This window comes from Rhinopithecus bieti, unplaced genomic scaffold (assembly GCF_001698545.2).
Source record: "Rhinopithecus bieti isolate Rb0 unplaced genomic scaffold, ASM169854v2 scaffold_42532, whole genome shotgun sequence".
NCBI classification, from domain to species: domain Eukaryota; kingdom Metazoa; phylum Chordata; class Mammalia; order Primates; family Cercopithecidae; genus Rhinopithecus; species Rhinopithecus bieti.
The window spans coordinates 1,936,956-1,952,286 of NW_016818301.1; the positions used below are offsets into that span (position 1 = coordinate 1,936,956).

General features: G+C 38.6%; 1 protein-coding gene across 4 annotated transcripts in view; it reads left to right on the forward strand.

Moving 5' to 3' along the window:
• Positions 1–15,331, forward strand: part of USP37 (ubiquitin specific peptidase 37) — a 131,730-nt gene that overhangs the window by 80,026 nt on the left and 36,373 nt on the right. For 3 of the 4 annotated variants that reach the window (XM_017856809.1, XM_017856811.1, XM_017856810.1), the window contains 5 exons: positions 2,075–2,192; positions 4,751–4,830; positions 8,237–8,401; positions 10,776–10,841; positions 13,523–13,664. In XM_017856809.1, the coding sequence (XP_017712298.1) occupies positions 2,075–2,192; positions 4,751–4,830; positions 8,237–8,401; positions 10,776–10,841; positions 13,523–13,664 (571 nt within the window). The remainder of the gene's footprint in view (positions 1–2,074; positions 2,193–4,750; positions 4,831–8,236; positions 8,402–10,775; positions 10,842–13,522; positions 13,665–15,331) is intronic. The other variant, XM_017856812.1, reaches the window with a different exon arrangement.

Sequence of the window (15,331 nt, forward strand, 5' to 3'; positions counted from 1 at the left end):
AATCTCTGAGCTCCCGTTTTAAATTCTATAAAAAATATATATTTATTTATTTATTTAGAGATGGAGTCTCACTCTGTTGCCCAGGCTGGAGTGCAGTGGCAGGATCTCAGCTCACTTCAAGCTCCACCTCCCGGGTTCATGCTATTATCCTACCTCAGCCTCCTGACTGCAGGTGCCTGCCACCACAACCGGCTAATTTTTTGTATTTTTAGTAGAGATGGGGTTTCACTGTGTTAGCCAGGATGGTCTTGATCTGCTAACCTTGTGATCCGCCCACCTCGGCCTCCCAAAGTGCTGGGATTACAGGCATGATGTACTGTGCCTGGCCAAGAACATGTAGAATTTTTCAAGCATTACTTATATAACCAACAACTGGAAATAACCTAAATGCTCATCAGTATTAACATGGATAATTATAGAATATTCATACAGATTAAAGCTATACAACAACGAAAATGCAGTAGAGTCATGCTCAGCAAGCGTAGTTAAATATTACAATGATGCCGAACAAAAGAGAGGCCAACTAAAAATGTATTGCATAATCCCGTTATAAAAGGTTCAAAAACAGGCAAAACATGTATAGTGTTGGAAGTCAGAATAATAGTTGTCTTTTGGGACCAGGTGCAGTGGCTCACACCTGTAATCTCAGCACTTTGGGAGGGCGAGGCAGGTGGATCACGAGGTTGGGAGTTTCGAGACTGGCCTGGCTAACATGGTGAACACCCTTCTCTACTAAAATACTAAAAATTAGCCAGGCATGGTGGTGTGCGCCCATAATCCCAGCTACTTGGGAGGCTGAGGTAGAAATATCACCTGAAACCGGGAGGCAGAGGTTGCAGTGAGCCGAGATTGCGCCATTGCACTCCAGCTTGGACAACAAAAGTGAAACTCTGCCTCAAAAAAAAAAAGTTATCTTTTGGGAGAAAGAAGGAGGATAGTGATTGGAAAAGGGTATATGCAAGGGGGCTTCTAGGGAGTTGACAGTGGTGTTCTGTTTCTTTTTTTTTCTTCTGAGACAGAGTCTTGCTCTGTCACCCAGGCTGGAGTGTAGTGGCGCGATCTTGGCTCACTGCAAGCTCCGCCTCCTGGGTTCACGCCATTCTCCTGCCTCAGCCTCCCTGTTTGTTTTTTTATGAGACAGAGTCTCACTCTGTCACCCAGACTGGAATGCAGTGGCGTGATCTCAGCTCACTGCAACCTCCGCCTCCCAAGTTCAAGTGATTCTCCTGCCTCAGCTTCCCAAGTAGCTGAGATTACAGGTGCGCGCCACCTTGCCTGGCTAATTTTTGTATTTTTCGTAGACAAGGTTTCACCATGTTGGCCAAGCTGGTCTCGAACTCCTGACCTCAGGTGATCCACTCACCTTGGCCTCCCAAAGTGCTGGGATTACAGACGCCAGCCACCACACCTGGCCCTGTTTGTTGATTTGAGTGGTGATGAATGTGTTAACTGATAATTTATCAAGCTGTTTATCTGCAACAGGTTCACTTTTGTATATTATGCTGTACTTTAGGTTTTTAAAGTTTGGGGGTTGCTTATATAAAGTTTAAAAATTGGCCGGGCGTGGTGGCTCATGCTTGTAATCCCAGTACTTTGGGAGGCTGAAGTGGGAGGATCACCTAAGGTCGGGAATTCGAGACCAGCCTGACCAACATGGAGAAACCCCGTCTCTATTAGAAATACAAAATTAGCAGGGCATGGTGACACATGCCTGTAATCCCAGCTACTTGCAAGGCTGAGGCAAGAGAATCGCTTGAACCCGGGAGGCGGAGGTTGCAGTGAGCTGAGATCACACCATTACACTTCAGCATGGGCGACGAGAGCGAAACTGCATCTCACAAAAAAAATAATTTTTTTAAAGAAAGTACTTAAATACTTGCAATTGAGGTTTTATCTGTATTAATTTAATAAGGGTTAAAGTAAGCATGAAAAAAGTCTTAAATGTATGTAGTTCTTATGCCTGGTGATAATGTGTCAGTACCGTAAGTTCTGTGGAAGAACAGTGTTTCTCAGGTATATTTGTATTTCTTGTGTATTGGTCTGAATGCTTACATGTCTCATTTTATTCTTACAGATGTGGAGAGATTATCCCCAAAAGAGAACAGTTCAATGACCTCTCTATTGACCTTCCTCGTAGGAAAAAACCACTCCCTCCTCGTTCAATTCAAGATTCTCTTGATCTTTTCTTTAGGGTAAATAATATCTTTTGTATTTTCACATAACTAAATTTTATATCATTGATAGTTGTATTTGAAGTTGGTTTCTTCACGGCAGAGTTTCTTTTTGTTTTTTGTTTTGTTTTTGTTTTTGTAGACAGGGTCTCACTTTGTCACCCTGGCTATAGTGCAGTTGCCCAATCTCGGCTCACTGCAACCTCTGTCCCCAGGTTCAAGCAATCCTCCCACCTCAGCCTCCCCAAGTAGCTGGATCATGCCACCATATCTGGCTAATTTTTGTATTTTTTGATAGAGTCATGGTTTCATCATGTTGGCCAGGCTGGTCTCGACTCCTGACCTTAAATGATCTGCCCACCTTGGTCTCCCAAAGTTCTGGGATTACAGGCGTGAGCCACCACACCTGGTTTTGGCAGAGTTTCAACAAAATTATTCATGGGGAAAACAGATGAGAAGTTTTTAAAATAATAATGATTTTTAAAAGCTTGATAAATCTAATTATAACTCATTGAAAAAGAAAATTAATTGATTAAATAGATTATAAATTTAACTCAATAGCCGGCATTTAGACAACCTTAGAAATAGTTTGTTGGCCAGGCACGGTGGCTCACACCTGTAATCCCAGCACTTCGGGAGGCTCGGGCAGGTGAATCACAAGGTCTAGAGATCAGGATCATCCTGGCCAACATGGTGAAACCCAGTCTCTACTAAAAATACAAAAAATAGCTGGGCATGGTGGCGTGTGCCTGTAGTCCCAACTAGTCAGGAGGCTGAGGCAGGAAAATCGCTTGAACTGGGAGTGGGAGGTTGCAGTGAGCCAAGATCACACCACTACACTCCAGACTGGAGACAGAATGAGACTCTGTCTCAAAAAAAAAAAGTAGTTTGTTATTTGTAAACAAATATTAAAGTATTTGAAGTAACATTCTAAAATTTGGTAACATGAAATTGAAACTGTAGATACCATGTAAGTTGGTATCCTAAGATCTGCAGAATAAGAAAATATTCTTTGCTTTTTCTTAGGTTATATGTACCCTATTAGAAACAGGAAGGAAGAGTCATGTTTATCCAAAGCTGTAGATACATATTTGTGTCTGTGATATACAATTACAGGTATTGAAAAAGTTTCTGGAGCATAATCAGACTGTTGTTATAGCAGTCCTTATAACTAGTGGAAATTTGCAAGAATCCCCCTTGATCTATCTAGTAGCGGTCCTTGTTTTGTTGTAGCAAATTGGCAGAATTGTCTTCCTAAGGTATAAAAATTAAAAATAAGGCCGGGCGTGGTGACTCACACCTATAATCCCATCACTTTGGGAGGCCGAGGCGGGTGGATCACGAGGTCAGGAGATTGAGACCATCCTGGCTAACACGGTGAAGCCCTGTCTCTACTAAAAACACAAAAAAATTAGCCAGGCATGGTGGCAGGTGCCTGTAGTCCCAGCTACTTAGGAGGCTGAGGCAGGAGAATGGTGAGAACCCGGGAGGCGGAGCTTGCAGTGAGCTGAGATCGCACCACTGCACTCCAGCCTGGTTAACAGAGCGAGACTCCGTCTCAAAAATAAATAAATAAATAAATAAATAAATTAATTAATTAATTTAAAAATAAAAAATCCGGCTGGGTGCAGTGGCTCACACCTATAATCCCAACACTTTGGGAGGCCAAGGCAGGCCAGTCACCTGAAGTCAGGGGTTCAATACCAGCCTTGCCAACACGACGAAACCTTGCTTCTACTAAAAATGCAAAAGTTAGCTAGGTATGGTGGCACATGCCCGTAGTCCCAGCTACTGGGGAAGCTGAGGCACGAGAATCACTTGAACCCTGGAAGTGGAGGTTGCAGTGAGCTGAGATCACGCCCCCCCACAGCCTGGCTGACAGAGCAAGACTCTGTGTCAAAACAAACAGACAAAAAAATTTGTTTATTAAATGGTGAACATTGAACTCTACCCAAAGATAAATACTCCGCTTTTCTTTTAGTCATTTTTAAACTATCCTTGTTATTATCATAGACTTTGAAGATTTTCCTATGTATTTTTACCCTGATTTTTTTTAAGGATTTCTTGTTTCAGTGTTCTCTAGGTAATGGTATTCACCCCAATCTTTCATCCTTTTAAAGCAGTTGTTCTTAGTGGGCTGTCACAAGAAGATTGAGTTCCATTATGCGAAAGGGGTAGTGTTACACCTAACAGACAAGAAATTCTACCTAACCTAAAGGTGATCTTACCTCTGCTATGGCCAAATGTTAAAATCTGGATATACTCTTGGTAGTGATTCATATGTGTCTGTGGGGAAAAGGCTAAGAATCTTCTATTTTAGAGTCTAGTTACTATCATAAATTTAGATATTTTCTTGGTAAAAAAGGAAATTAGAAATTCTGAAACGGGGCATGATATTATAAGTATATTTTGAGGATTGGGTGTTAATTTGGTAAGGCTCGTGGCTCTAGACACAGAATTTTTAAAACTGGTTCAGAGTTGTCATTCCACTAATGAAACTGATAAGACTAGAGCAGATATTTGCATTGAAAATATTAATGCTGATTCACCTTCATGCTTTATTTTCCTTCTTTTTATAGGCCGAAGAACTGGAGTATTCTTGTGAGAAGTGTGGCGGAAAGTGTGCTCTTGTCAGGCACAAATTTAACAGGCTTCCTAGGTAATTTTTTTTTTTTTTTTTGCTATGGACTAAAGAATTCGCAGGTACATTTAATTGCTTTTCAGTTTTTCTTTTTAAAGTTCATACAAATATTACTGAATAAATGAAGGTAACCAGAATGGATTGGTAAAGAGGGTCAGGAAAGCTGAAATGTGCAGAGTGTAGAGAGAGGATGGAGAGCTAGAATGCTCTTAGATAAGAAAGGTGGCCAGGTGTGATAGCTGACGCCTGTAATCCTAGCACTTTGGGAGGCTAAGGTAGGAGGATCACTTGAGTCCAGGAGTTCAAGACCAGCCTGGGTAACGTAAGGAAACCCCATCTCTACAAAAGAAAGAAATATATATTTAAAGGAAGGAAGGAAGGAAAGGAAGGAAAAGCATTTCAAATACTGAAGAGAAAAAGGGTCTTGAGAATTCCAATAAAATGACAATAGAGGATACAGCTGCTGAGACTTTGGAATAATTATAAGAACTAACTAGTCAATTTTTAATTTAGTAATGTGTAATATTCAGTTATAATTTGTTGTCCTGTGTTGTGCTGTAGTCTTTCTGTTATTCCCATACTTGCAGTAAAAACCTGCTATAGACACACACGTACTTAAGAATAAAATAGGGAGTAATTTTTTGCAGTTTGTTCATTCTTTCATTCTGAGGATCTTATAAATTAGTGAATTTCCTGTAATCATAAGATAAATTTTCTGATATAGGAATGAAATTAACTTATATTATATCTGCTCTGTATAAACATAAAACTGAAGTAGTTACAAAAAATTATTATGTGGTTATAGGACAGCGTTTAGTTCTTTCCAAGAATAGATTGCAAACACCAATGTTATTATTAACATTAAGTATTTATGTAGCACTTTGCCTACAAAGTGCTTTACTTTCTTTTATTAGCTTCAATATTCTGTCAGTAAGTGTGGAATTTCTGGAACCTAGGCCCTAGAGACTAGTTCTTTTACATTTCATGATCTACTTCTTTCTAGAAAATGGGAGTTGGTTTTTTTTTTTTTTTTTTTGGTTGTTTTTTGTTGTTGTTGTTTTGATACAGAGTCTTGCTCTATCCCCCAGGCTAGAGTACAGTGGCACGATCTCAGCTCACTGCAACCTCTGCCTCATAGGTTCAAGCGGTTCTCCTTCCTCAGCCTCCTGAGTAGCTAGGATTACAATTGTGTGCCACCACACCTGGCTAATTTTTGTATTTTTAGTAGAGATGGGGTTTTGCCGTGTTGACCAGGTTGGTCTTGAACTCCTGACCTCAGGTGATCTACCCACCTCAGCTTCCCAAAGTGCTGGGATTACAGGCATGAGCTACCGCGCGACCAGCCAAGGAAGCTGGTTTTAAAGAAATGACTTTATAAAGGCTGGACGTGGTGGTTCATGCCTGTAATCTCAACATTTTGGGAAGCCAAGGTGGAAGGATTGCTTGAGACCAGGAGTTCAGGACCAGCCTGGGCAACATGGTGAGACCCCCATCTCTACAAAAAAATGTTGTGTTTTTTGTTTTTTTCAAACAGAGTCTCTTTCTGTTGCCTAGGCTGGAATGCGGTGGCATGATCTTGGCTCACTGCAACCCCCGCCTCCTGGGTTCAAGCCATTCTCCTGCTTCAGCCTCCTGAGTAGCTGGGATTACAGGGATGTGCCGCCACGCTTGGCTAATTTTTGTGTTTTTGGTAGAGACGGGGTTGTGCCATGTTGACCAGGCTGGTCTCAAACTGCTGACCTCAGGTGATCTGGATGCCTTGGCCTCCCAAAGTATATAAATTATAGCAGTATTATTATATTGCCTTAAGAGACTTATATTATATTTTTGACTTAAGAGACTGTTCTTTCCTATTTGTGAGTGGTTTGAGGCCAGGAAGGTGGGAGGAAGAATCTTAAGGCAAAGAATCGGTTGTTACCAGCTGTCACTAAGGAAACCATGTGTACAGTTAAAAAGACTAGTTTTGACCTCACATGCTGGATGTCTCTTCTCTTTCCCATTCTCTTGCTATTTGTTTTTTCAAGTGGGGGGAAAATAACTGCTAAGGGGAATTTTTCTCCTTGCTTTTCTTTCTTTTTTTTTTCTTTTTTTTTTTTCCATGGTAGATCACTTGTGTTAAAGGTTAATTTATTCCAGACTTATGTGATAGAAGCTTCTGTTTGTCAAATCCTGATATTAGTCTTGTTCTACTTTTGTTCAATTTAATATTCAAAGCCACTCTTCTTCTTGAAGGGCCTGTTATCGTTATCAAATCTGTTCACAAAGTTGGGCCTCATCTTTGAAGATCAATGATTTTGACTATCATTTTCCTGTTTTATATTACTTTTTTTTTTTTTTTTTTCCTTTTACTGCTCCGTGCATAGCAGGGCTACGCTATAGGCAGTGTGTCCAGGGTAGCCTCATAGTGCCTTTTATTTTGGTTAGGTTATTTGAAATTCTAGTCAAAAGATTTAATTTTGACATTGGTTCCACATCAGTTGTGTCCTTGTATTCTCTCAAATTGTAAATTTGAAGATCCTGAGTTCTAGCATGCTTTTTAAAGAGAAGTACAATCCATAACTTCAATTTGCAAATTTTGTTTGTGGCTTCTGTGATGAAGGCATATATGGTAAGAAACAATTTTTTATAAATCAGACATTTTTGTGTGTGTGCCTGGAACTGAAGTTTATTCCCATAAGATTTTGAAATTCAATTTTAAAGTGTTCTTATGGGTTGAGAAATATATTTAATCCATCAAGCAGAGATCGTGTTCTGTATGAGAAGTGAAAAGGTTACCACAATTTTAACCATAAAGAATTCAGTGCTTCTAAAGAGCTAAAAGCCTTTTCAGACCCACAGACAAGATTTGACATGCAAATTTTTGTAAAACTTTTTTCTAGATGGGGAAACGTTTTGTATTTCTTCCTTAGCTTTCTACAGAGAAAGTGCTTCTGAAAATAAAAGAATAAGTCTCATCAAATCATCTTGAAATAATTAATGTTTACCATTAAATATAAGAGCTATGTAACATTTTAATAGACATTATTTTACCAGTAGTGGCTATATAAAACCTATTGCTTTTTAAACTATGTAACAGTGAAGTAAATAATTTAAGGATTTAACCCAATATCAATGCCAAATTTAACATTCTTGTCTGCTATATTTTATTTATTTGTGTTTTTTCTAGGAACATTGTAAGTATTTTACCCAAACTGCACTAATCCACCATTGTCCTTGTTTTGTTTTTATTTGTATGCTTATTAACTGGCCCAATGCCTGATACCTAACAGGTATTTAGTAAATATTCTTTGATGTGTCTTTGGTTTGGCCAAATGGATTTTTTAAATCAAAAGTCATCTACCATAGTTAGAGTGATCTGTTTCACTGTACAAGAGATACTTGTATTAAGTATGAATTAGTAAGGTTGTCATCTCCTATTTTTCAGGGTCCTCATTCTCCATTTGAAACGATATAGCTTCAATGTGGCTCTCTCGCTTAACAATAAGATTGGGCAGCAAGTCATCATTCCAAGATACCTGACCCTGTCATCTCATTGCACTGAAAATACAAAACCACCTTTTACCCTTGGTTGGAGTGCACATATGGCAATGTAAGTCCTTGAGACACTATGTCTTTACATTCCCTTTTGAAATAGAAAGCCTTTAGTATCTAATCAAAAGAATGACTGAATTACATAATATGACCCCAAGATAAAATCAGATCAGTGGCCAGATGCAGTGGCTCATGCCTGTAATCCCAGCACTTTGGGAAGCTGAGGCAAGAGACTCGCTTGAGTCTAGGAGTTTGAAACCACCTATGGCAACAGAGCATGACCTCGTCTCTACAAAAAAATAAAATAATAAAGCCAGCATGGTGGCACACACCTGTAGTCCCAGCTACTCGAGACTGAGGTGGGAGGATTGCTGGAGCCTGGGAGATAAAGGCTGCAGTGAATGGTGATCAGAGCAAGACCCTATCTCAAAAAAAAAAAAAAAAAACTAAAAGAAAAGAAAAAATCAGACCAAGAAGGAGATTTTAATTTAATTTTGCTTTACTTTGTTTTAGTGTTAAATCACTGCCTGAAGTAATTGAAGAGAATGCTTAAAATATTTTCAAAGTTATTAGTTGCTTTTCATAGTGAGGTGCTTTTAAGGAAGTGCTCTTTTAGACTGCTAGAAGACAGTTTGATATACTTTGGGAATATAAATCAAACTTAGGTGATAATAAGAGTCACCTAGACACTAAAATACTGATTTTGTGTTTTTTCCCTGGAAGTTCTGTTTCAGTAGGTCTGAGATAGGGCCTTAGGAATCAATATTTTTAGCAAATGCCTCAGTTGACTCTTCAGGACATGCAGATATGAGAAACCCTATACTCAATGTTATGCCTTCATTCATATATTATCAGCAGTGTAAAGGACTTAAATGGCTACTAAAATTTCTCAAGAAAAAAAGAAGTAATCTTTACTTTAGGTTTTGCTTCATTATGTATGCTGGGAAAACCTTAGGACTTCTTTGAGTGTTCCCCTTTTTTCTACATATTTGCATTACTTTGAAGCCATATGTTATGTCATTCTTTTCTATACTCAAACACTAGTTTGGTGGAATAATAAAGTTATAGAACTTTAAAGATGAAAACATTTTGGAGGTTTTGTCCAAACCCTTAATTTTATACAAGAAGACCAAGGAAATTAAATGATTTTCCTAAAGTCATACAGTTAGTGTCTGAAAGAGCAACATCTCATGGAAGTTTACACTAGTGTCTCAAGGGTCTACTAAGAAAAGCATGTGGCCAGAGAGTCTAAGTGTTTCTGGTTTTTTCCTCTCACAGCTTTTCTTTGTGTGTTTTTGCTTGGTATGTACTACCTTCTGCTGGTAGAGCTATTACTCTTGCTGGCAGTAGTGCTATGTCACACCAACAATGTAGACTCTATGTGATCACAGGCCTGAAGCCAAGCTATCTGACTGTACAATTTGATAGCTTTTAGACCTTACACAAATTCCTTGACTTGTCTGTAAGAAAAACAATAGAATGGTTGTGAACATTAAATGAGATAATAATACGTAGAGTTCTTGGCACAGTGTCTGACATCTAGTAAGTCCTCAATAAATGAGAGCTATTACTTTAAAAGAACTGAGACAAAGTGATTTTCTCCAGGTTATTTTTTTCCTATGTATTACACTTGACTTCATTTCCAGTGCTGTCTATTTAGATTATTGGATCAAGGAGAGCCTAGAGATGGTATTTCATTTTCTCTTTTGGCCTTTATTGCTAGTAAATTTTTTTTTTTTTTTTTGTGATGGAGTCTTGCTGTGTTGCCCAGGCTGGAGTGCAGTGGCGCGTCTCCACTCACTGCAAGCTCCGCCTCTCGGATTCACGCCATTCTCCTGCCTCAGCCTCCTGTGTAGCTGGGACTACAGGCGCCCGCAACCATGCCCGGCTAATGTTTTGTATTTTTTTAGTGGAGACGAGGTTTCACTGTGTTAGCCAGGATGGTCTCGATATCCTGGCCTCATGAGCCACCGCGCCTCCGGCCTTTTTTTTTTTTCTTTGAGATGGAGTCTTACTCCATTGTCCAGGCTGGAGTGCAGTGGTGCAATCACTGCTCACTACAACCTCCGCCTCCCGGGTTCAAGCAGTTCTCATGCCTCAGCCTCCCGAGTAGCTGGGATTACAGGCACCTGCCACCAAACCCGGCTAATTTTTGTATTTTTAGTAGATATGGGGTTTCACCATGTTGTCCAGGCTGGACTTGAACTCCTGACCTCAGGTGATTCACCTGCCTCAGCTTCCCAAAGTGCTGGGATTACAGGCGTGAACCACTGCACCTGGCCTATTGCTAGTAATTTAAAAAGTATTATAGTTGTTTGCTTTTCAAGAGGACATAAAAGGAATTATAGTACAGAATAATTCATTTTATAAGTCAAATATATATCTTTAATAATTCATTTGTATACATTATATATTTTCTAATTTTCTGATAGTTCTAGACCATTGAAAGCCTCTCAAATGGTGAATTCCTGCATCACCAGCCCTTCTACACCTTCAAAGTGAGTTATATTTCTTATGTACCCAAAATCTGTATTTAAGGATTTGGCTTACCCTAATCTCCAAGATTGCCTCCCTGCCTTTTCATTATTGTTTTTCTTTTTGCATGATAATACTCTTTATTATCTATACTTTTGAAACTTTCCTGAATTTGATTTAGAATATATTGAAGGCTATAACAGATTTTAATCAGTGACACAAGGTTAGCTCATCCTCTCAATATTCTGTCTTAAAACTTTTTAAAACTTATTATTGTTAATATGTAATAATTTCATCCTAAAACTCTAAAAATTAACAAGGACGTAGGAGTCTAGGGACTTAAGGGATAAAATTACCCCTATTAGTCTAAAACACTCTTCCTTAAAGATAGGCATAGAATCCCAAAACATTTTTTACCTGTTGTTAGCCAGTCTGGAACTTCTTGTCTTTGACACCGAATAGGAGTTATTTTGAAAGGGGACAGGAAAACAAGCAAGCATTCTACAAATGCCCTGATTTTTTTTGTTGTTGTTGTTTAAGACCAAACTTTATCCAAGGAGGGAAGCACATGCCTTTTTTGTTTGCTTTTTAAATATATTTCCTCTGAGATTTTACTAGAGGAGTTCCTGATTAGATCATTTCAATTGATTTAGTTGTCATTTGACTTTTAATTAATTTTCTAAAATTTGATGGCCCAAAGTACTTTTAGAGAAGAGACATTTTTGTTGTTTAAGGGCTTTTGGGGGGCTTATATAACCATAAAATGACATTTGGGAACTGCTATTTTCTTTTCCTCCTGTTAATTATTTTTCAGTGCAATTAAAACCAGATGACTAACATGACTAGAAATCTGAAATGGTACCGATATGAATACTCTTACCCGTTCTCAAGATACAAATGAGCAATACCACTTGGCTGCTTAGAAAGTGAGCAAGTGATGCATTTACAGGATGAATATTTTTCATTGCTACAGGCAAGCTGCCTTCTGTAAATATAGTAATTATTAATGGAATGTACTCTTTATGTACCAAGTCACTGTAGTTGCAAGAAAGAACTGATTTCATTGGGCATCATTGTACCTTGGCATGGTCATCTGTTCTCCAGGGTCTACTGGTATGAAAATTTGGGAGTTGATCAATAAAGAATGATTAGGCCCTAGAAGACCTGTCATGCCGATCAAACTTAAAAGAGGCTGAGTTATGAACCAGAATACCATTGATTCTTCTACAATGTCCTTTGTCACATTTGACCCTGGTGCAGTGGTAGCCAGGTGTCATCCTTCTTCAGCAAAATATTCATCTGGATAAACAAATTAATATGTTCAGGTTTGCTTGGTGAGCATGAAATCTGAAATGAGGAATTAAGATGGCTAATTGGCTATTATACTAAAAACCCTTTTGAGCACATAATGGGAGGCTTTTCAAGTGTTCAGGCTGGAGTGCAGTGATATCCTGGCTGCCCTGAGCCACACACTATGTTTGGGCTTATCACTGACCACTTGCCTCTTTTCTTTGATCTACATTGCTATGTAATTTTCCTGATTTCCACTTTGGCCTCTTATTTCTTGGTGCCATTAGTCTATATGTTTATTTTCAGTTTTTACATTCAGGTTAATTGTATTTCCCAGTTTTCATTTTATATATATTTTTTGTATTGCATATGAATTTATGTTAACCTACATCAAAGAAAGTTCTTGTTCTTTGACCTTTACCACTTTTTTCTTTAGTTTATTTTCGGCTTACCTAGAAGACAACACAGTAACACCTTACTTATCTGGCATCATTAAAGGATTCCACATAAGTGAATTTTTATATAACTGAAGCTTACCCTTTTAAGCATTTATCTTTTAAAAAATTTTTAACAGTTTGGATGAAAATGTTTCTAAAATATGTTATGCTATTCCTTACATTCTTAAATAAAATAACTAAGGATAATTTAAGTATATCTTAATGACTTAGAATCAGCATTTTAAGTATCAATTATTGCACTGTGTTTCAATATGATATTGCCCTCAGAGGCTCTTATTACTAGACAGTTTGCTTTTACATTAAATGACTTTATAGTTCTTGTTTGCCTTTCTTGTGGTTATTCTTTCTCATTTCTTAGCTCTCATTTCTTGATGAACTTGATACACTATTTTATACACCATTTCCTGGGAAAGAAAGGGTCCCTCTAAGTACATGGGTTTTGGAACTGCCTTCCTCAGAAGCCTTTTTTTCTTACTTTGGAATCCCTATGTTCTGGAAAGTAGAGGTTGCCAGAAGTCTGACCTACAGATAAGTGGATAAGTGGAATGTTACTGTTATTTTTAAAGTGCATGGGTCATAATTTAAAAGATCACAAATCAGTCTTCATGCACTTTGTTGTCAAAAACATTTATTCATTGCTATGCCTGCATGAATTTAGTAGCATACTTTATCAAGACAATAGCAAATTTCATTGGGGTTGATCATTAAAAGAAAAAAGGCACAACATGATTAGTTTACTGATGATACGTAGTAGCATAAGAGTTGTCCAGTTTTCAAAGCATGGCTCTTTTGGAGTGGGGCAAAGGTAATGCTGAAATATACCTCTTTTGATATATCTTTTTTTTTCTGTTAAGTAATTTTCCGTAATGGAAAAGCAATTTGTTTTGGTATTTTTACATCAAAAGAATAACAAAGACAAATGTTTATCAGACTTTTTTTTCCCCCTTAAATTACAGGAAATTCACCTTCAAATCCAAGAGTTCCTTGGCTTTATGTCTTGATTCAGACAGTGAGGATGAACTAAAACGTTCAGTGGCCCTCAGCCAGAGACTTTGTGAAATGTCAGGCAACGAACAGCAGCAAGAAGACCTGGAAAAAGTAAGTAATATTTTCTTAAAACATCTGACAAAAATTTGTTTAGCTCTTACTGTCCAAACAAATGTCTTTTATAACCATCATCAAACTAATTAATTTTAAGGAAAATGCCTTCTCTGGCTACAGAAATCAGTCTGTTTACAGATGGATCAAGACTTACGATAAATTAGTTGTTCTGAACAAATTACTTTATTTTTTTGCCCTTCAGAGCTACTTTTGCATATTGGTCCTCAAATTATTACTTGCTTTGTTTTGGTAACAGTGTTGTTTGTTTGTTTGTTTGTTTGTTTGTTTGTTTGTTTTAAAGACAGGGTATCGCTCTGTTGCCCAGGCTGGAGTACAGTGGCATAATCATGGCTCACCACAGCCTCATCCTCCTGGGCTCAAACAATCCTCCTACCTCAGCTCCCCAGGTAGCTGGGACTACAGGCATGCACCACCATGCCTGGCTAGTTTTTAAAATTTTTTGTAGAGACAAGGTCTCACTATGTGGCCTAGGCAGGTCTAAAATTCCTGGGCTCAGCTCCCCTAAGTGCTTGGATTACAGGCATGAACCACTACTCCCAGCCTGTAGCAATTGTTTATGTGAGGGAACTGTAGTGAACATTTTACATCAACAGAGCAACCAAGTTATCTAATTGTTTAAATTATGGATTTATTAATTGGCTTAATATATAGATAATTATATGGATAGTTAATGCTTTGAGGATCTAAGCCTTTCTATGTGTTTGCATTATCTTATGCAACTGTATTTTATTTTAAGCCTCCTTTTTAAATAATAGAATTATTTTAGTAGTTATTTTGTTCTGAGTTGTTTCCTATCTTACTTTAAAGCCAGAGGTAGTTTGTGGTTGCTCAACTTGAATGAGAAATTGAGTGAAAGTCCAAAATTCTCCCAGAAAACAACTTTTGAATATTTACATAATCCTTTTTTTTTTTTTTTTTTTTTTGAGACGAAGTCTTGCTCTGTTGCCCAGGCTGGAATGCAGTGGCACGATCTTGGCTCACTGCAGTCGCTGTCTCCCAGGTTCAAGTGATTCTCCTGCCTCAGCCTCCCGAGTAGCTGGGATTGCAGACGTGCACCACGACATCTCCCTAATTTTTGAATTTTGGTTTTTTATTTTTTATTTTTTTTGAGACAGAGTCTCGCCCTGTCACCCAGGCTGGAGTGCAGTGGTGTAATCTCAACTTGCTGCATCCTCCACCTCCCAGGTTAAGGCGATTCTCTGTCTCCCTAGTAGCTGGGACTATAAGTGCGTGCCATCACGCCTGGCTAATTTTTTATATTTTTAGTGGTGACGGGATTTATCCACGTTGGCCAGGCTGATCTCGAACTCCTGGCTTCAAGTGATCTGCTGGCCTCAGCCTCCCAAAGTACTGGGATTACAGGCATGAGCCACCACGCCCAGCCTAATTTTTGTATTTTTAGTAAAGACAGGTTTTCGCCTTGTTGGCCAGGCTGGTCTCAAACTCCTGACCTCAGGTGATCCGCCCACCTTGGCCTCACAAAGTTCTGGGATTACAGGCGTGAGCCACCTCGCCTGGCCTTCTTTACATGATCTTGATGTCATTTTTATTTTTCTCATTTATTATTAATAAGACCAGCTAGGGCCGGGCGCGGTGGCTCAAGCCTATAATCCCAGCACTTTGGGAGGCCGAGACGGGCAGAT